Source organism: Grus americana, chromosome 2 (assembly GCF_028858705.1).
Source record: "Grus americana isolate bGruAme1 chromosome 2, bGruAme1.mat, whole genome shotgun sequence".
NCBI classification, from domain to species: Eukaryota; Metazoa; Chordata; class Aves; order Gruiformes; family Gruidae; genus Grus; species Grus americana.
The window spans coordinates 17,735,797-17,759,325 of NC_072853.1; the positions used below are offsets into that span (position 1 = coordinate 17,735,797).

Genomic DNA, 23,529 nt, shown 5'->3' on the forward strand with positions numbered 1-23,529 from the left:
ACTATTGCTCCTCCACTTTTTAGCCTTTGGCGTTCTTGGAACTTACTGTCCGGACATGGTCTCTTCTGCTCAAAGGTCAGAAAGGCATAGGCTGGTGCATAAAATATGGATGTGAGAAAAGGCCATGGCACTAAAGAGTTAAAGGGAAACTAGTTTTGCTGGACAGTTAATGGAGTAGTCGGAAATATATAATCATGGAAATCATGTTGATGTGATCCATCAGATTAGACATAGGACTCTCAGATCTTCAGAAATGTTCATATGTGCGATCTAAATAGTAGGTTTTTATTCTCAGAAATATTCTGGTGTATTTATTTTAAAATAGCCTCTTTTTTAATGTGAAACTTCATTTTTATCATTCTCCTATCTAAACAAGAAATAAAAATTTAAAAAATAACTTTGAAAACCCACCTCAAATGTCTATTGGAAACTAAGGAAAGTAGGGTGTCTGTGCAAATGTAGAAATACTCTTGTAATATCTGTACAATAACTAAATAGGAATATGCCCTAACAAAGGTTTATAGCTGTTTTACAAGGGAATCAGTTTATTTTTACTGGAGTGATGGTAAAGAATAAAATTTATTCATTTGTTCTAGGAGTTCTATAGTGAAATTTATCTTTCACCGACAGTTTTGTGGGTTGACATGTGTTTCTCAACTTTGGCAACCTCTACATTTCCTTAGTACTGTCCTCTGAGCTTTGTTTTGTTCTCTCTCCCGTCAACTAGAGGCTCCGGGGAAACCGCATTGTGGCCTTTCAATATTTAAAGGGGGCTTATAAGAAAGATGAGGACAGACTTTTTAGTAGGGCCTGTAGTGGTAGGACAGGGGTAATGGCCAGGGGTAAAAGAAGGTAGCTTCAGAAGGAAGGAATCTTTTACAATGAGGGTGGTGAAACACTGGAACCGTTTGTCTAGAGGGGTGGTAGATGCCTCCTCCCTGGAAACATTCAAGGTCAGACTGGACGGGGGTCTGAGCAACCTGATCTAGTGAAAGATGTCCCTGCTCATTGAAGGAAGGTTGGACTAGATGACCTTTGAAAGTCCCTTCCAACTCAAACCATTCTATACTTCTATGATTTTATTTAAATTAAGGATTGTGGGAAAGAACTGTCTCTCTACAGAGACTAGGGCTTTTTAAACAAGTCTAAATCCTGGTCTCTTGTTCTTTGGACCTGTTCCTTCACTGGGAGAACAGCACTTTCTGACTTTGGTGTATGTTGTGAGATTAAGCATGTTAGAATTGCAAGGTCCTCTCTTCTAGGTATTTGTGATCACTTAGGTATGTTACTTAGATCAGGTGAAAGAGGCTATTATCATATAGAGTAATTTGAATCTGACATAGTATGTCTCATGGACAATTAAGGATTGGATCTGACTGCCCAGAGAGGCTGGGCATCCCCATTCTTGTAGATTTTCAAGACTTAACTATATAAAGACCTAAGCAACCTGGTCTGACCTCAGACCTGACCCTCCTTTGAGCAAAAGGCTGGAATAGAGACTTCTTGAGGTCCCTTCCAACCTGAATTATCCTGTTATCTTGTGTTACGGAATGAATATTTTGGGATATCCAGACAATCTTTTTACAGTAACTTTCCTGTGTATTTTTCATATTTTCAACAGGACAAGTTTTCTATTTATTTGGGAAGATTAATGTAATTTTGGTAAACTGCATGAGAAAGCCAAAACAAGAGTGAAAAAAATCTCCTTCTTTCTCATGTGGCATTCATCCTTGTTTACAGTGGACACTGAGAGAGTAAAAGATGCTAAAATGATTAGAGCTGAATCTCAAGCATTAGGCTGTGGAATTTGATATAGAAACCCAATAGCATGAGATATACTTCAGACTGAATGATCTATATGACTTTGTGTGTGGTATATGGACTACTCAGTTTCAGGGAAGGAGGAGAAGCGTTGGGTTAATATGTTCTGGGCTACTTTAAAGGAGCATGGTCTTACTCTTAAGCAAAGATATATGTAGATACCAGTTGTAGGTAACTTTATTTTTTAAAGTAATTTAATTTCTTAACTCCTTCATAAACATAAAAACACCACTGATGTTTAAATAATGTATTTAATGTCATAGATGTCATCAAAGATCTTGGTAGTGAAATGCATACTTTAATTTTTAAAAGTATATTACTTTGCCTTTCCTACCTTTTTCTGTTGACTGCCTTTTATGACTGAGTGCTACTGCTACTTAACTAGTTTTCAGTGCTTTTGCAACTCTCTACTGATAGATGCTTAGTTTGCTGTTCAGAGATCAGAGATGTTTACATGTCTGATGAATTATTACAGAAGAGACAAAAGAAAAAAAAGACCACAAAACAAACTGAACAGGAAACAGATGCTAGATTTTGCATTGTCATGAAAGAGGGCAACCAGAAATATGCCAATAGGAAATATGTAATTTTAACATGGCAGTCAGAATCTGAGATGCCAAATTGGATACACTGAACATTTAAAATTCATACTTTATTAAGTACTCTTCTCTTCGATATCTCAGTATTGCAAATAAGAAAATGTCATGACATGTACAAGTAAGGGGATAGGGTCCTCAGAAACAAATATGTGATGATTATTAGAAGACAAAAATAAAACTGTTCCTAGAAAAAATACCAAAGAAACCTTATATTTCAGTCAACCAGATGCTGATCACAACAAACACAGTAGCAAATTGGGTGAGAAGAGCATGCTTTTATCTTACAAAATGCAAATAAGCAATCCTTCTGCTGAGGACATCAATGACTCTTTTTTTTGCTGCTTTTCTTTCAATAATCAGAGCTAGCAGGAAAATGTTAAACAAGAATTTGGCAGGCAAAAGACCTGATTTCACTAAATTTGAAATTAAATTGGTGTAATATCAGGCTAGTCAGATGTTAAATCTAATCATATGCTACTTAGAAAATGAATAGAAATATGTATGAATACACAAACACACAGACAGGACTCCACCAGCTAATAATGAAATCATCAGCATGTACAAGACTAAGCTCCAGCAGTACCTTACAAAGTTTAAGTTGTATTTATTTGGTAAGTATGAAGTGGTAGTGTCTGCATAAACAATCTAAGTTACTGGACATAGCAGCAAATAACACAACTGGTAGGAGAATTCTATTTAGTTTAATGGGAGAAACCCACTGGTCATGCAGCTTCATTTATTTATGTACTATGGATTTTAAGAATAATATTCTCTGAAGATTATCGAGTTGCATATGTAACACTGAGATGAAAATTTCACAGTGGAAGAAAATTTACCTTAATATTATAAAAGCAAAAGCTAGAATTAGAAAAACATTATCTGTGCTTTGAATATATCAGATATTTCAATTCCCCAAAACCAGCTACATGTGCAATAACATTTCTAATGTCTTCAGAAAGTTTGACTTTGTCTGTGGGAAAGATTCTCAGTCATTTTTCCTACTTTTATTTTATACTTGGCATTTTGTTTATTATGATTATTCTTTTTCAGAATCCATATTCTCCATCTGACATTAAGAGTATGCAGTTCTTTGGAGATCAAACTAACAGTGAGAATGGATGGATTTCGACACTCTTCCTAATTTTACAGTCAAAGTTATAATAATTTGACATGTTAACATATTTTACATTTCTGCATTATTATGGACAAACTCAATTTGGATTATCTGAAAATTAGGGACAAACAATTCTTACACCTTTCAGATTAGCCTAGAACTCTTCCTGTTGCAAAATTCCTATGAGCTAATTAAAAGTTGATTGAGATCAAGTGAAAGACTACTGTTCACTTAAAACATCTTTTGGTGAATCTCATTGTATACTATCCAACCCAAACTGAAATATTCTAGATGAATTGTATTTTCTTTAGAAAACAGTAGCAGACTGTAGAAAAGCTAGAATTTTGTGAATCTGAAAAACAAAAAAAAGCCTTTTAAACTTTTTTTTTTTTAAATTACATATTTACAAGGGGAATCAATGCTTTGACAAATAGCAATTATCTAAGATAGACAGGCAATGAGGAAATGCTGTAATCTTATTTATCACACTGTAATCTCAAGTAAACAATTTGTCCAGGAGCACTTTTGTGTGACTAATCAAGACTGTTTTCCATCATTTTAACTTTGTAATTATGAAAAGATTGCTTTAATTTGATCCTGCAGTTGGGAGCTTGTCTTTCCTTAGTCTTCGGGTATCCACCCAGCTAATTTCATACTTCACATTCACAACCTCAAAGTCTACTAGGCGGACGCATAATGTGTCCATTTCCTGTGGGCGTAAGGTAACTGACAAGCTTGCTAAGACATCAGCAAGAACAAAGCAAACATATGCTTTAATATGCAGTGTATTAATTTACAAATTTTTATCATTGTTGTATGTTGGATAGAACTCTGTAGCTGAATTGCAGCATCTCGGTCAAATTTTCCAGTAAAATGTTACATTTCAAAATTTCATTTTTTTAAGAGTTGAGACAGAAAGAAGTGTATTTCAGTCTCAGACTTTTGTAAACATTATCTTTTAGTACCCATGATTTCTTGCCACAGGAGACAGTATCAGTTGCTTATGAGATCTCTTTATGTATTTCAAGGAACACTAAATAAGCCACTTCCAAAACCAAAAAGGGAGAGGATAAGGACTGGGTGAACGAAAATCCCATTGTCCTACTATAAATTTCTTCTGCCAAGGTCGTAGACTATAAAGGAGTGACTGAAGTGCTTAACATAACATGTAGGCACATTTAAAATCCCTGAGGGATCCTGCCTGACCTCCATCTCTCCAGAAGAACATGGGTCTCATGTTGGTCCAATGTCATATCTACCAGCTCTGTGCTGATGTCTCAAATACCTCACGGTGTCTAAAATAGCAATAGAGAGACACCTGAATCACTCCATTGGGTATCATAAATTTGAAAAAAGTTGATGAAAATGGAATGAAATATGCAAATGAAATGTAAGAGAAAAAATTGCTGTTGATAAAAAAAACCCCTCAGCTACTACAGGAAATTTGAATTTTAAATGTGTTTAATATGCAGATGAAACCAGCTTAAGGAGATGACTGCTTGTTTTGCGTTGTGTCCCACCTAAAGTTTTGCTTTTACCAGAGTACTCTCTTCAAGTTAGCTATTTATGTATTTATGTATGTAGTATGCGATTGGTCTGAATAAGTGACAATCAGACCTATGTACATACATTATCTTACAGGCTTTTTCGTAGAATAGTTTGGTTTGGAAGGGACCTTAAAGTTCTGGTATCTCTCTCCTGCAGTTTTTATGTACTTGCTTTGTTTCATTTTAAATGGCAAAGAACATTCTAGCTAACATTTCTGAATTTTTGTAGAGTTTTACATACAAATGAGACTTAAGCTCTGAGGTCAATGTACTGTAGTACTCAATGAATAATACTCAAGTATTAGGTTACTTCAATTGTCTGAGCAAATTACATTGCATTCTCTTCTGAGAATTTATGGTATTTTACCAAGTGACATTTACCTGTTGTTGTATTTTTACTTATTAAAATTTTGAATCAATTTTGCATCCACTACACCACAAATAAAACCTCTGCATTTTTTCATATAGATTTAAGCGTAGCAACCAAATTAAAGAAACAAGCTGAACCTTTCTGACTAAATGCGGCATAATGATGGTGGTAAAAGGCACACCCTCAAAAGCTCAATGATATCAAACAGCTCTAAGTGGTCTGTTTTGCATGATAAGCTGTAATGCTTGCCACACTAGAAACATACATGTTCATTTTAAAAATCCCCTACCCATCTAAGCTGTGCATATGAACTACTCATAAAATTTAATAATTTAGGATAAATGTGTATTTCTTTTCTGCTGGATATGTGTATATACCCACAATTCCCTCATATCATTGACTAGCTAAATAGATACCAGCTAGATCTGCTGTGCGCTGTAAATTAAAGTTGTATTCAAATTATAGGCTTGCTTTTAAGTTAGGTCAGCTTACTCTGAAGTGGTGATATCAAGGAATTAATGTATTTATTGGTTTATAAATAAGCTAGTGGGAAAATTGCACTGATATTGACTTGTCAAAGAATTACACATATGCCCATTTGGGAGAGGTAAGAATTATATTAATTTGTTCTATTGTTAGAACAAAAATATATTCTCATAATCAAATTTAAAAAAATGCATTTCCTAAATCCTAAATATTCTGCAGTTTTCCATCTTTGCTTATTAATATAAATTCTATAGTCTTGTTTTAATGACATTATTCAGGAAGACACCAATGATGGAACAAATAAGTTTCTGGATACACACACTGATGACTTGCTGCATATATATTGATCTGTATACACACCTCTTTAAGTGTTATTGCTACTTTTATTAATGTTTTTCAATTTTCTGGTCATTATGGTATGAGCGATATTATCTTATTATTTGACTTTCATACCTGTCATGATTGTAACCAATAGCATACACTGGCTATTGCAATGTCTTTAACAATGGTTTCAGTAAGGGCATAGGGTAATGCATATTCTGTGGAAAAAAGAGACAGGGCTTTGTAGCTGGGATTTTTTTTGCCAGATTGCGTAAGAAAAAACAACAATATAACATCCATTAATGTAGACAATCTGTTAAGAACACCAAGTAAATAGTCATCAGAAAACAACATAAAACTTTTTATGCTCCCTACAGCAAATGAGTCTCATGGTAAATTACTGGTACACTGTATAGAACTCATCTAGAGGTATCTTACATTAAAAATAAATAATACATTAAAATAAATGTTAATATTGTAATTACAATAATTTTTCAGGAAATAATTCCCTGATCTTTCAAATTCTGGAATTCTGGGCTTCTCATCACTCTCTGTCCTTCCTTCTGGTGAGACTAGAAATACTGATAATGGCAGGACATAACTTATCAGTTCATTTCAGAACAAAACTGAGACTGAATTTCAGGTCAAGCAGCAGAAAATGTATTAAAGCAACATTAAACACCATTGGTGTTTGCAGTACATATATCAAGCAAAATTAAAAATATATACCATTTCTTCCAGTAAAAAATATCAGAGTTTACATCTTTTTTGCAAGTGCCCACAAGACCAACCTATGAATTAGGTGTTCTGGAATCCTACAAAGATGTATTACAAAATCAAATGTGTCCGTGAATCTTATTTGAGACAGAGCTGGTTTACAGTGGGTGTTTAACAAAACAGTGAAGAGTTTTGGAGGTTGTTCTTGTATATGTACACTAAATTTTATATTTCATATATAACAGTAAATCAAAACATGATCATGAATGTACACATGGAAAAAAAAACCAAACCAAAACAAAAAAGAAATGGTCAATTTACTCTAAGAATTGAAAGGGAAAAGGTAAATCTTGAGAAACTTGGATTAACTCTCATGGTAAGCTTACTTTGAGCAGGAGGTTGGACTATGACCTCCACAGGTCCCTTCTGACCTAATTTTTTCTATAATTTTAAATTAAATGTAATAAATAAAAAAAGGGCTTGACTACAAAACATATGAAAACAATTTAATGTTAATCATTAATAAAAATGCATCCTAATCTGCTACACAATTTGCCACACACTGCTAATTGGGGTCCAAAGATAGGTCTAGATTTCACTGGTCAGTATACACAGTTAATTGTTCGACTTGTTCTTTACATATTTTTGGCAAGTAAATACTATGGGTTTTGTTGGTCTGGTATGAACCCTGATAAGGTTATTCTCCTAGAATAGAGTAAGTGTTACCGTATGTATGTCAAATGAAAAGAATGTGTAGAGCTGAGTATCAGTAGAGCATATCAGCAGTGCTATGAGTACACAAAAGTTGTCCTTTCATCTGTGTCTCAAACACAGTGGTTTTAATAAAATAAAACAAACCAAACCAACCAACCAACCAAAAAAACCCCTCCCCAAAACCCCCAAACCCTAGCAACCCTGTAATTCCCTGCAAGAGAGCTTTCTTTATGTATGTATGATTTCCCAATGATGCGCTTTGGATTTCCTGTTTGAGTTGAAAGCAGAAATATCTTCTCATAGGCTAAAGTACCTAGTTTAAGTAATCTTAAATTCCCTCATTAAAGTGAATCATGGTCCCCTTTCTTTCATTATATTGCTGCAGAAAATTAATCCACTACAATTTTTAACAGAAGTCTGTGTAAAATATATAATGCAATAGATGTTTGAACATAACTCTAAATGGTGTAAATTGGCTAGTGGTTTGTTGGGCTTTTTTTCATCAACTGATAATCTGGACCATTTTTAAAGTCTAGTTTCTACATCTTACTGTCATCTCTACTAAGTATAGTTTTCTCAAACTGATGTACCTTACCTGTCCTGGTGTCCATGAAAGTCACTAAAATTTTATATTGATTCCTTAAACTATTGTATAAAAATCATTTTCTCAAGTAATATAATCTATATACTTTTAAGTTAGTTGCCCTTTCCATAATGAAATATTTTTTGGAACAGCAGCTGTCACACGCAGTTTTATTTTTCAGACAATTAACCATGAATTGTGCTTTTTTGTTTCTTAGGTTAACAGGATTTCATCTTCCTCCACCTGTGACAAGTACAAAATCTGTATTCTCACTGCGCTTGACAAGTGACTTTGCAGTCAGTGCTCATGGGTTTAAAGTTTACTATGAAGGTAAGACATTCTTAACAAATGAGTCTGGATTTTTTTCTGTGATCTCTATACATAATAAAACTAAATGTCCCACAAAAATGTATACAAATACACATTTATAACCTTATCCAAGCTATAGTGTTTGCTTTTCATGCAGTCATTCAGATGCATAGACTCACATCTGAAATCAAAATATTTAAAACTCTACCATCTGTAGTCCCATCCAGACACAAATGTTTTGTGACCTTTACTTTAATAATGCCAAATTCTTTAAATTCTGAAAAACATAATCCTAATCTTTCTGGTCCTTCTAAGGTGTGCTTGTTCAAATTACTGCCAAGACATTACTCTTCTATTACTCTTGAATTTCACTAGATAGTTGAATTTAAATCTGCAAGTTTTGTGGACAGATTCCTTTTCATACTTTTGCATAGGAAAAATGCTGACTCAGTTCTCTGAACAGACATAAAGGTACTTCTCTACTGCAGTTTTTCACAATTGTCTACAGTCTTCACATAGATACTGAAGGAAATGAGCTGGCACATATATTCCTGAAGTCCAGAAGTTCACAGTATTTGATGTATGCTCCACGAAGGATCTTGTTTATGATCAAGCTCACTTTAGTCGTGTTTGAAGAGTTGGAATATATCATCCATCCACTTTTATTAATCATTTTCTGGGCACTTGGACTATGAACATGTGAACATTAAAATGTTACTTCACATAGAAATTCCCTCCTATATGTACTTATGTCAACATATGAAATGAAAAACATAAAATAATTTTCAGGCCTTTCTTGTCCCTTGAGTTATTATAGAAAATAAATGAGGCAATTACACACATTCTTTTTTCTGGCTTGCACATAAGCAAGAGGTAATTTACAAAATAGAAATTCAAGCTATGTGTAACTGGTTTTGGCTGGATTATAGGTACTTTGTAGTTTGTTAATTCAAGCTAAGTGTAACAATTGGTTTTGGCTAGATTATAGCTACTCTGTAGTCTGTTGATTTTTCAAGTGTTCAATAACTTTGTTCAGCAGCAGTATTATTACAAAAATTATATATAGAAATATATTACACAATTCCTATGGATTTTTAACTATGCAAATATAGTACATACTTCTAATGCATGTTAGGAAAATATGTAGCATTTTCTGTCACTGATTTGGTGCTGTAAATTGTGAGGAAATTTTACCTTCAACCACAGAAATGAGCATTTTAGAACAAAACATAAACTTGGTACCTTGAATTTGTTACTCATCTTTTTTGAATCTGAGGCTTTATTTTGTGAAACCAGGAATATTGAAAGCAGTTAGGCTAGACCCCACAGTTTTAGTTCACTGGAGTCTCCCTTCCCACAGCCAGATCTACTTCTTTAAGAGCTGCATCAAGGCAGCTTCATTCAGTAAGAGAATTTTTCTTCCAAATCCTGTTTTTCTGACTTCCTATGAAGCTACCTGTCTTTATACCTAGCTAGCAAAGAAACGAAAACTCATTACATTACATTCATTTCGTGCATCATTCCTTGACATGAGAGAATAGATGTATTTAAATGGTAATCACATCAGGGCAATCTCCATTTCTGTTCTTCTACTCTTTGTGAATGTGTATAACCCTGCAATCAACATTTTCAGATCTGGTTCTACCTAGTATCCAATTTTCAAAAATTTTGATTGCCCAGTAGCTCCTTTTTAGCTTCCTGATGAAACATCTGCATACTTAGTACCCCTAAATATCCTACCACATACTTAAGTGCTTCATTATGGATTTGTAATTTGAAACCTAAGATAGAAATGATTACGAACCTATCATTGCAATAAAGCAAAATGATAGACAGAGACAGCATGAGAGGGCAGGATGAGCAGTAGAGACATATATCTGAAGGGATTAGATCCAGGTGTGATTTGAAAAAGAAGGAACTTACCTTTCATAATCAGTGATCATTTATAATACTTTCTTTGAAATGTTTGGAAATAGAGGACATAGGCAGATGGTTATATGGAATGCATTACTGTTCAATATCTGCAACACTACCACTCCCCCCCCCCCCCAAAAAAAAAGCCCCCAAACAAGCAAACAAAAAACCCCAACAAATAACCAAAGCCCACCACCACCTCTTTCTCTGACCTCCCATCCTACCTGACATATTTGTAGCTGAGTTGAAAGTTGACAAGAAACTCCAGAGTATCTTACAGAATCCGTGGGAAATATGAATCTACTGTGGACTTTCTTGATCATAACATAGAGGAACATATTAATTTTCTGGTCTACTGAGGAAAAAAAAAAAAAGTGTATGAAAAGATATAAAATTATATCTTCGATAGAACTACTATGCTGTGCCATCATATATAAGCCCCTGCAATTGCATCCAATCAAAGTAAATACACAATAGACCACAGAAATACCCACTCTGGCTTCCTACTATCAATATGATAAACCCCAGTTTGTATCATCCATCCCTCCATCCTTCTGTCCTTCTCTCCTTCTTTCTCTCCTTCTCACCTTCTTTCTTTCCTCAATGTCAAGTGGCATATTTGGGTTAGCTTTGGCACTGCTGTGCACATACTTCTTTATGCTCGGTTTCTCTCTTATTTAGGAAAGAACACATCTGAGAAATACACCTCTCTCTATAGCACAATACCCTTGGAGAAAAAGGATTTCATGAGAGATAACTAAAACAAATTACTCAAAAGAAAAAGACTTCACTTACAGTGGCAACAGAAAATGGTGAAAAGGAATGAAAATTAAGGAGGGATTTTCAGAAGAAAACTTGAGCTACAATAATTACCAGCAGCAATTTGTCATTTCATCACTGTCTAGCGATACAGCTTTGCTGGCGAGAGTGAGAAATGTGGGAGTTACAAGCCTGCTGATTCTGTGCCTGTATTTTCTGGAGAGGTTTCTGGCATCTTTTTTTTTTTTTTGTAGCTTTCAGAGTCCATGTAACATGTATAAGTATTAATGTATGGGGGAGATATGCTATACTTAATCCCCTATTTGATAGTTTAGGCCAAGTCACAGTGTAGCTGTGTCCTTTTTATTTTATTTCCGATAAGATAATTTTGGTTTCGGAATAGAAGAATTTGAGGCACTTTTCCGTTTCCTGTTGTCCTAAGATACATAAGCAGCTTTATTCATTGAGAGCATGGGAGGGGAAATACAGCTGCTGAGAAAGAAAGCAGCATCGCAGCTTGGCCCACGCAGCAAGGGGTTTCAGGGAACCTAGTCCTGCCTCGAACAGTGCTCCCTTTTGTCCTTACTGGGTTAGTTTACAGCTATTAAACAGGTAGCTGACGTTGTTAAAATCATTGACTTCATTAACAAATTTACTGCTAGAATTTATGGCAATCTTAATCCAAAGTAAATATGAAGACACTTTTGTGCTATCCTATTGATCATGGCAAAGAAAAAACCCAACTTAATATATAGATTATTCTTACAGTGAAAACTCTGAATGCCCTGTAGATGAATTGCAATTATCTGTAAGTGTTATGAAATATAATTTTATCTGTTTTGTACTGCTACACATCTTTTTAAAGCTGAATTATAAAACCAAATTATTAGACACTTTATAAATAATGAAATGGTCTTCATGTTTGTACTGGAGTGGTGCTATAGGAATTCAGCAATTCTGCTGAAATGCTTTTGAGAGGGGTTTGAGAGCAATGTTCAAAATTTCAAGTTTGATCTTGTCCTTATGGGTAATATTTGGGCGGGGGGGGGGGAGGGAGAGGGAGGAGGAGGAGGAAACAAAGGAGCAGATGGTGTTTATTAATGGAATAAGATTTCCATCTAGTAAATTCTAGGGACCTATCATGTGTTTCTTTCAGCAATATTAAGAAAAATTTGTAGTTGATGTACAGGATTATTGAAGCATGTAGATCAGAAATACTAGCAGGACTTAAATGTGCCAGGATGTGAATGCTAAAAATAATTTTGGCAGTTGGTATAGAGCTAGAGAATGTGAACAAATAGGATAATCTATTTTTAGTTCTCCTGCATATCAGAATTCAGAAATGTGGCTACACATAATCTAAATCTTGGATTTAGGTAAGGCTCATGAAGTACTAGCTGTATTAAGCTAACAACATTACTACTAACTTCATATAAAAATTTAAAGGAGTACTAATGAATTATAGTTTAATGTTGGGGTGGTCTCTATAAAAGGTCCACTCAAAAAGTTTTTGCCATGTTGGGGTTGTAAAAGCCACAGACTTTAAGCTATAAAGTGGTCACCAGGCTTACTACCTGACAGGTACTACAGGCTTTGTTGTTGTTGTTCAGATTTTGCCATAGTTATTTTGGGTATGGCTACTCTCTGTCATAAGATTGCTTTCAGCAAGCCCTTAATAAAAATGGAATTAAATTGAATTTGCCTAGTGTATCCGAAAGAAAATTCCACAACGAAAAGTAAAGAATAATTAAAATAGAGAATGCTTAAATTACCTAAACACACATATTCATCATGGAAAGTCCTGTTTAGAAAATGAAACATACTAAATCTAACAAGGAAACTCACTAAACATAAGACAACAATCTAAATTCTGAATTCTTACTTCCATTCAACCTGTTGGATAACAAGGAAAAAAAATAAAAAAGTGTTGGAGTTTCTTTCTTTTGGCTGAATGTATGAATATCTGCCACACTGTCTAGGAAGTCACATAAAATTATCTAGCATATTCTTCTGGTCTTGGAATACTAACTGTGGATGGAAAACATCCCAACAATGCTTGTTCATAGACTTGTATCTGCTAACCACAACATGTGATGCAGAAATAAAATGGCTGTACATTCAGGGAAATAGAAAACATGAAAGGTGCTTATCAGGCTTTAACTTTATGGTACCATTCATTACGTAGTTATTGACGTGGCAGGTAGTTCTGAACTCCCTTGTTATAGGGAAGGCAAAGGGAAAGTTGTGATTTACAATATTTTAAAATTAATTTGTTAAATGAAGGGGAGTCATGAAATCATAAGCAAAGTTTAGAGAAAGAATTAATAAATATATAAGCTATAAAATACAGTGCTAGGTTATGTCGCAAAGTGATTTTTATATTGATGTGTTTGCAGTGTAACTTCACTGAGAAGTCAAGTTGCACAAATTTTGTGCTCTGATTAACAATAGAAGAACATTATCCTGCTTTTGATCATATTATTGCTACATCAGCATCAATCCAGACAAGAAAAAGAAAAACAAGAGTTCCACTCTATTAAAAGTTTAAAAATACCTCAAATATTTTATCTAGTACAACTGTAATTAAATATTCTTTCCCATGAATCACAGAGACGTATAGTCACATGACATCTTCCTAGCCACTGTTGGTTTTCTTTTTAAATCATAAATAATATTTCCAAAATACTTAACATTGTCACTAAATAAAATAAGTTTTGGCTAGTAAAATACTTTTTTTCTAATAGTCCATCCAGTGTAGCCTGTGTGTTACAATAAATCATTACCTCAGGACTATTATGCTAATCTTAATGCCAGAAGTACTTGTAATGCTATAGTGCAGAAGGGAATCAATCTTTATGAAATCAATACCAGGTTGCCTTGGTGTTTATTAATTTTAAATATTTTACCTCTATGTTGTATTGTTCCCAATATTCCTATATAGATCCAGAGAGAGTAAAGAAAAACAGGCCGGTGGACTTAATCTGATCAATTTTTATTGCATTTCACACCATTTTCTTGATACTGCAATCACTAATTTGAATTTGGCTAAAGAATAACTTCTGAAAACAGATTCAGCTCTTGAAGACATCAAGATTTCTTTGATTCCACTGATCACTCTGCCTCACTTTAGAAATTAGACTTTTTAACTCTGGTTTTCAAACTTCCAGTCACTGGCACTTGTTCTGCTTTTATCTGCTAAATTACAGAGCCCTTAATATTAGCATCTGTTAGTTCTTATGCTAGGTTCATAAGTACTGCAATAAAATCACACACATCAGAGTATTCTTTTTCTTTAATATGGGCTTTTAAAGTCTTATTATAAGGTATTTCATTGCAAATCGCAAATTACTTTGTGCTATTCTTCTGCATTTTCATCATTTTGTGAGTGTTGTGATGTCTGTGTGAAAAACGGGTCTGGTCAGTACGCTCGTCTGGCTGAGCCCTGCACCTCATCACCACAATCTGTCCTGTCTTGTTATTAAATCCTTTTTCAACTCTCAGTGCAATCTCACCCTCTGTCCTGCGCGTGTGTGAGCGCTTCAAGGGCTCAGTGCCGGCTACTGGAGTCAGACTGGGGGTGTAGGTGCCCCTCTCTCGTGGTATCAGCTACTGGAGCGTGTGGGGTCTCAGTGCCAGCTACTGGAGTGCGGGGGTTCTTGGCTGTGACTCACCGGGGTAGGAATGGCGTGTGTCCCAAAACACAGCTACTGGGAGGAACTGGTGTGAGTGAAGCAAGCGAGGGACTCATTGCCAGCAGCTGGAGCAGGCTGTGTGCCTGGTGCTGGGGAAGTGAGGGGGGAAACTGTATCTTCTCCAAACTGGGTGTGCATGTGTCATTCACCAGCACTCTTCCAGCTGGACTTGCCAGGGGGTAGGAGGTCCTGGATCTGGGATGAGGATCAGGTTTGGTGGAGTGTCCATGCTGGACAAGTGTGTGAGTTCTGCATGCAAGCATCAAGCTGGACCAGCCAGTGAGTAAGGGAACCATGGGACAAGTAAAAGGACCTGGGATCTGGGTAGGGGTGCTGGGCAGACGGAGGGGTCATGCTGGTACTTGGGGGATCTGTGAATATACATGTGCTTGTGAACCCAGGCAGTCCTGTGTGCGTGCCTGCATGAATGACCTCCTGTATCTGCCAAAGAGGGGACTTGGCTGCTGGTGCTTGTGTTTGATGTGAGTCCTGCAGGTAGGTGCTGTTGAAGGCAGCGCCTTGCCTGCGGCAGTCTGTAGCCAGTTGTGTCAGTGTCTTGTGTGTGTCCCTGTATTTCTCTGGGATATGTGATCAGCGTGCAGCTGATCAAATCTGCAAATTGGAAAGCAGCAGCAAGGTCCTGAGTCAGACACCCTTAGGCCTCAAGGTGCCCCAGGCTGGGCTCCTATGGCTGGGCAAAGAGATACCTCCAGGCCCCAGAGCTGCTGGAGACAGTGATCACTTATAACATCCCTCCACATCCTTAAATATCATCTGGGTTCATCAAGCATAATTTGCCCTTGGTAAGTCTTTGCTGACTATTCCCAGTTACCTTCATTCTTCAGGTGCTGGAAAATGGATTACGAAAGCGTGCTTTTCAGGCTGCTTCAGAGAACTGAGAGAAGGGTTACAAGTTTATAGCGCTGTGGTGGTCCCTCTTCCTTTCATTAGGACAGGTGTATCACTAGCCTGCCTAGTCATGAGGGACTGCCACTGACTGCCATAATTTTTCATGGATTACAGACAGCTTTTCAGTCATGGTGGGACAGCTCTTTCAGTACCCTCGGGTGAATCTACGAATGTGACTATATTCAGCTTCTCTACATAATCCCTCGCTTACTGCACAACCAGAACCAATTGCCTTTCTCCTTTCCAGTTCTACTGATACATGAAGAGGTTTCTTTTTGTGAAGAATGAATGATGCACAAAAGGCATTGAGTTCTTTGGTCTTTTCCATGTTGCCCACTGTTGTCTTCTCCACTCACCAGTGTATCTGCATTTTTCCCTGTCCTTCTTTTTGCTACTAGCACACTTGCAGAATCCCTTTTTAGTAACCCATAACATCCCTCACTAGTGTTAGTGTCCCTTGGACTTTGGCCTTATTCATTTTCTCCCTATGTACTGGAGCAACACTTCTATACTCCTTTCTTGTCTATCCTTTTTTCAAGGGTTTGGTTTGGGGTTTTTTTGTCTGTACTTCTTTGCATTTTAGTTCATTAAGAAGCTCCCTTGTTAGCCTCATGAGTCATTTGCCAAAGTTCACCTCTCCTTAAAATAGTTGTTGTCTTTTTAAAAAAAATAGCAGTCTCGTTGGCTGCCCTTCCTCCTCATAATTGCTTCCCAGGAGATTCTGCCTAACAGTTCCCCAAATAAATCCAAATGTGATGCCTTAAAGTCTAGCATCGCAAATTTACTACTTACTTCCCAGCCTTCCTTCTAATCCTCGGCTCAATTTTCTTCTCTTCTACTCCGTAGTTAGGTCCCTGTCCCCTGACGACTATTTTTAAAGGTCTTCCTTTTGAGGTAAGCAAGTCTGTTTGCAGTTATGTTCTCCTTTGCCTTGATCAGGTGGTTTCATTTCTTCCCAGCAGTTCTACTTCATCTTCAGATGAAATACTGTGATTAAGGAGGCCAAACCCTTGAAGACAACTGTGCAGCTAGGCATTGGTCTGCTGGATGCATTTGCTCATAGTCAGAGCTTTTGTCCTGACTGGAAGGATTGAGAGGGATACCAACACCATCTGGGATTATATTCCCCTCGCTCTTCCCCTCAGAATCCCATATCAACATTCAATCTGCTTAAGGTTTCTCTTGACCATGTTATTACCACTCACATGGATGAATAGCATGAAGTAGCAGTTGTGAAGCTGAATAAACAGCGATTGCTCTGCAAAATTATGGGTCTGGGCTCCAGGCAAGAAGCGCACTGTCCAAGACTGTCCGGCTTGCAGGCAGGGGACTGAGCCATGCAGCAGGGAGTATCTAAGCACTAGTACCTCTCACAGGCTCAGTATGGATGGCTGTGTCACTTTATTAACAGCACACAAAAGTACAGTTAAATATTGTTCCTGCTGCCAAGTATTTGCCATCCTATTTGAGAGAGAATATGTGATAAATTCATCTAGATAGACTTCTATTCCTTATTCTTTCATTTGCAAAATAACATATCATTTGTAGGAAAAAAGCTCATGCACATGTGCTTGATTATAGAGCTAGTGCTTTAATCTACCATAACTACCAGTTGGACTTCAGTTGTTGCCTGTTGGGTGCTGAATTTTCTTTGATAAATCTTAATAAATAAATAAATAAATAAGTTGATTGATTAGAGAGCCACAGAACTATGTACAATTTTGTTCCAGGCAAAATGAATGGAAATATATTCATTTGTTTTAACATCTGCAAAAAGTCATTATTTGAAAGTTAAAAACCAATGAGTAACCTATCATTTCTTCTGCCTTAAGAAATATTTAATTATTGGAAAAAAAATATCTGTCCCTTAGCCTGGAAAAAATCCACTTACTATTTCAATGTTCTGTTTAATTTATTTCTTTCAGAATAATGTTGTTAAATAAGCCATATTTGTCAACCTATGCTACTGTAATTTATCATTTTGATACATGCCTCATATTGAAGTTTAACTGAGACAGTGATTAATTTGAGATCTTAATTATATGCCAGCCTTACTTTAGTTTTTTTTCTTATATTTTCAATGTCATTTTTTCATGGGAAAAAAATAATATACACTTCAAGTCTTGAAAGAAATTTCCCAAGAGATTCTCAGGTTTTCTTTGTGAACTTATATTCTTCAGCTACTGGACTGTCATATTATTAAGATAAGTACAATAGCCTGACAAAAACAAATCTTAAGGCAATCTAATTTAAGATTCACATTTTGATCCCATGTCTACACAAGTAGTGATAACTGTAATCCAATATAGTTGAAACAGTGTTCTGTAGGAACTAATATACTGCTCATTAAAGTATTGAATTAGATGCAGCTCCATGTTTATAAGCAGTTGCTTCCTTCACGCTTTTCCTAAGTCACAGCTCAATGAAATTTTGAAGCAGTAATACACAATAGCAGACTTTGAAATATCCATACAGGCCATAAAAATGGAGCTACTGATAGGCGACACTTACAGCTCTAGAACTACATCGCTGAATCCTTCAACCCACATTTGTATTTGATAGAATTTTGGCTTTGGTATATACTAGCTTTGATAGAACTTCTGTATCAATAATATCAAAATACACAGATCTGCAGGAACAGGTTCAGTATGCTCAGCATGCAATCTTAAAGACTTTTCAAAAGTCAATAGGAAAATCTACAGGTGGAGACATTTATTCATGATGAGAAGATGCATCTCAATAATACAGAACTGTAACCTAACAACAGACTTATTTTGTTATCTTAACAGATTTTCAAAGTTTGCCAGTTTTTCATATGTGAGTTTATAGTTCATATTTGGACATTTAGATCCGTAATAAGATATTCATACTCTTGAGCATTCAGTAGCTCCCACTAAGCTCAATATAAAATTTTATGATCTGTAAAAGGCCTGGGAATAGGTGAACATTTTTAGGTTTGTAAATTAAGCATCCAGTTATGTCAGTCACTGACATTATCCAGAATAATACCATTATAACAATTTAGCTGTGATTACAATTTTATTTGAACAGGAAGAAAGGAGTAATTACTTACTCAGCACTGGAATTCTCTGCCTTTTAAAATGAAATAAAATTTGTCAGAAGTTTATTTTGGAAGATATTTGCTTTTTTGATCAATTCTTAGCAGATAATTCCTCATTAGCCAGTCAGGTCATACAAGCAAACCTCAGTAAATTTAGACAGCTTTGAGAATGCATGGATAATAATGCCATGAACTAGATGGTTAGTCAAATGCCTTACAATTTGGAGGAAAAAAAAAAAAGTTTAAAATAACTGAAAGCAATTGTCTTTACAGGTAAGTATTAGTCTTCTGGCTGGAGAAGCCATTCTCCTTTGGTAATTCTGCTTTTCTGTTGATGAATCCCTACGTGAACAACATAAATAAAAAAATCCAGAACATTCATTTGTGAAAAGGTTGGCAGCAGGCCACTAAAATCCCATGGACCATAAGTTGCATGTTACAGCTAAAAATTAATTAGCTAAGCTGCTTATGTAAGATTCATACTATAGATATAATTGGAAAAGTTGTCCCAAAATATTAACGACATTTTAAAACTTTTTTTTTTTTTTTAAATGCAGTCATACATTGGAAATGCTTTAAAATTCCAAAGCTAACCTATTTCTTTTAAACAAAGAGGCTTATCCCAAGGAAAAATCATAATTAATTCTTGATAAATTTTGATCTAAAACCCTAGAAGTTTACATACTTTAAAAATATCAATTCATTATATTTAGGATGTTTTTTAAATAATTTTCTGAAAATAATGGCAATTGAATCATAAAAAAGTTCATAAAAATATCAGCTCGAGTCTTGGTGCAGAATTCTTATACCTTCTTTTCTTTTGGTTTTCATCTTGTGTTCTGTAGTTTCCCTGCTATAAAACAGCACCTGAAGTGAGTCTAGTGAAAGTGAACAGACCTGATATCAGAAAGCAATGCTACTGCTTCCGTATAAAAAATAGGAGGCTTCCTTACATATTTTTTATGATTAAAGAAGAAATTAAAGCATTAAGATCACAAAGATTTTTTTTTTAATTTAGAATTTTTGTTGCCTTTCCCTTACTGTTCTGTCGGTGTGCATCTAAGGAATAAGTGTTCTTAGTTCTTTTAGGACCAGATATCATTGCCACTTGAGCATTCAATTCCCAGTCTCTCTAAAGAGATAATCAACACTGATGCACTTAGTGGCAGTGGCAGACCCGATTTTGTGATGAAGATATGCATCATATGGGAAATGATTTGAAACCACAGGCTAAGAAAATACTACTAAACTATGGCTTCTCAACATGAGCGTTTATGTCCGGGTCTGAATAGGTGATGTAGAAATGAAAGCCTGTGCTGTACACTTATTCCTCTCAGCACCCTGTCTCTCTAGTTTACTAGTTTATAAGTAAGTAGATAGATGACAAGAATAAGGTGTTTATTGACAAGTACTGTTGTAAAAAACCCAACATCCTATGTCATCTTTAATTACAGTGTAGCATGGCTCAATTCTGTACTTGTCACAAGAGCTCTTATTGCAAGCCATAAGAATGTGTTATTCTGGGCAGAAAGCACCTTAATATGGAAATATTTTCTACTTCCATCCACAGTTCTGCTACTGTCACATCTAAAATACATTCTAACCTCACATACTGTTGAGGTGTAATGGAATACAGACTCATTATACCTCCACATTTTCCAAGACTCTGCAGTCACTTGAAAGGGTCTTTTTCTAAAGCATTCTTTAATAATTAAATACATTTATTTATTTACTGTTCATCGAATACCTTTTAAAATACAGTATAAAATGATATTTAATACAGCCAGGAAATTTGCTCAAAACCCAAGGAGTTAATTGAACAAAAGTCAAAAGAAGAAATTCTTGGAAGATGATAATAGAAAAGGAGACAGAAGCTAAGCATTGATAAAACAGATTTGGTTATAACTGCAAAATGGTACAAAGACTTTTATAGCACAGGAGTTTCTCACATTGGTGTTGGCGGGCAACACATTTCAATTTTGGCCAATGAATAAGTTTTCAGAGAAGGAACCATCAACTTGGTGACATTAAGCCAGAACTAGAGAGTAAGCAAAGGAATTGAAAAAGCAGTGAAGACAATATTACTTGAATTTCAGTATTAAATGTCATTATTGCTTTTGAAGTGCTACGGACTTAGTCTGGTCCCCAGCCTCATGTTCCTTTCGCCCTCTCTGTTTGCTGGCTGTAGCACCCACAAGGCTATGTAGGGAGCCAGATCAAAGAATTAGTATGGACGAAAACATATCAGTTTGTTGCATCTGTATTATTCCCTCATCCTTTTCTCTGGTCCAGCCTGCTTCAAGGCTCACAAATGCTAACAGCAACCCAAAGCATGGATATGATAAATACAGCTGATGTTGTAAAAAAATCATTGCTCCTTCGACAACAGCACTTTTACCTTAATTTAAAGTATTTATCAAACTGCATCTTGATGCAACACGTTGTATTTAGTTTGCATGGCAAGGTTTTGGTAGCAGGGGAACTACAGGAGTGGTTTCTGTGAGAAGCTGCTAGAAGCTTTCCCTATGTACGATAGAGCCAATGCCAGCCGGTTTCAAAACAGATCCATTGCTGGCCAAGGCTGAGCCCATCAGCCATGGTGGTAGCACCTCTGGGATAACAGAGTTAAGGGGAAAAAAATAAGCACGAGGAGCAATTGCAGCCAGAGAGAGGAGTGAGAAGATGTGAGAGGAACAACCGTGCAGACACCAAGGCCAGTGCTGAAGGAGAGTGAGGAGGTGCCCCAGATGCTGGAGCAAAGATTCCCCTGCAATCCATGGAGAAGACCATGGTGAGGCAGGCTGTCCCCCTGCAGCCCATGGAGGCTAATGGTGGAGCAGACACACACCTGCAGCCCATGGATGGCCCCACTCCAGAGCAGGCGGATGCCCAAAGGAGGCTGTGACCTCGTGGGAAGCCCACACTGGAACAAGCTCCTGGCAGGACCTGTGGCCCCGTGGAGAGAGGAGCCCACGCTGGAGCAGTCTGGTCCTGAAGGTCTGCACCCCGGGGGAGGGACCCGGGAGAAGTTCATGGAGGACTGTCTCCCATGGGAGGCACCCCATGGTGGAGCAGGGGCAGAGTGTGAGGAGTCCTCCCCCTGAGGAGGAAGGAGCAGCAGAGACAACGTGTGATGAACCGACCACAACCCCCATTCTCTATCCTTCTGTGCTGCTGAGGGGAGGAGGGAGAAAAAACTGGGAGGAAAGTGGAGCCCAAGAAGAAGGGAGGGATGTGAGGAAGGTGTTTTAAGATTTGGGTTTATTTCTTATTATCCTACTCTGATTTGATTGGCAAAAAATTAAATTAATTTTCCTGAGTTGAGTCTGTTTTGCCCATGACAGTAACTGGTGAGTGATCTCTCCCTGTCCTTATCTCGACCCATGAACCTTTTGTTATATTGTCCAGCTGAGGATGAACAGTGATAGAGCAGCTTGGTGGGCACCTGGCGTCCAACCAGGGTCAACCCACCACACATGTGTAATGCAGAATGACAATAGGAGATCATAACAGCCTTACACTTGTAAATTGTCTCACCAGTTGTCTGCTGTTCTATTTAAGGCCTGTTAGCAGATTTACTGAGTACACAAAACTGATTCTTGCTACTTGGAAGAAAATGCATCACAATATCTTGGATTTCCAAGATACGTTTGGGTTGCAAATGCTCGAAGGAGCAATTTTGTTGCGTTTGGATTTGTGTCTTTCATGAAACTGCTATACAGTGTGCCTCTTATACTCACTTGAATCCAGTTTGATCACTATACAGGCTTGAAATGATAAATTAAAAGAGAAAAAAAACACCAAAAGATTAAATATGTATTACCAATTGGAAATAGTTATGAAAGAGAAACTTAATTTAAGAATTTGCAATCTTAACATGTACATAGTACTATTTTTTTTTTCCTGGGCTGCTTCAATTTCCCCTGAGATTCAGGTCTCCTTTTTCCAACCTCTCCCCCTTTAACACCTTCAGTTCTAAGGTTGCCTTTCCCAGGTATTTCAGACTATACTTCCACTGCTCCCTTCTAAGGGATGGAGTTCTTTTCTCTTCTTATGTCTTTAAATTTTATAATGCCATTCAAGTTCAACAAGGCCAAGTGCAAGGTCCTGCACGTGGATCGGCGCAATCCCAAGCACGGCTATAGGCTGGGCGAGGAATGGATTGAAAGCAGCCCCGAGGAGAAGGACTTGGGGGTATTGATTGATGAGAAGCTCAACATGAGCCGGCAGTGTGCGCTTGCAGCCCAGAAAGCCAACCGTGTCCTGGGCTGCATCAAAAGAAGTGTGCCCAGCAGGTCGAGGGAGGTGATCCTGCCCCTCTACTCGGCTCTGGTGAGACCCCACGTGGAGTACTGCGTCCAGCTCTGGGGGCCCCAGTACAGGAGAGACATGGAGCTGTTGGAGAGAGTCCAGAGGAGGGCCAGGAAGCTGATTGGAGGGCTGGAGCACCTTTCCTATGAGGACAGGCTGAGAGAGTTGGGCTTGTTCAGCCTGGAGAAGAGGCGGCTCTGGGGAGATCTAATTGTGGCTTACCAGTACCTGAAGGGGCCTACAGGAAAGCTGGAGAGGGACTGTTTATGAGGGAGTGTAGTGACAGGACAAGGGGTAATGGG

The 23,529-nt window shown here is 37.0% G+C and overlaps 1 protein-coding gene across 1 annotated transcript in view; it reads left to right on the forward strand.

Moving 5' to 3' along the window:
• Positions 1-23,529, forward strand: part of CSMD3 (CUB and Sushi multiple domains 3) — a 721,079-nt gene that overhangs the window by 102,432 nt on the left and 595,118 nt on the right. Inside the window, exon 3 of the mRNA XM_054816701.1 lies at positions 8,490-8,602. Coding sequence (XP_054672676.1) covers positions 8,490-8,602 — 113 coding nt within the window. The remainder of the gene's footprint in view (positions 1-8,489; positions 8,603-23,529) is intronic.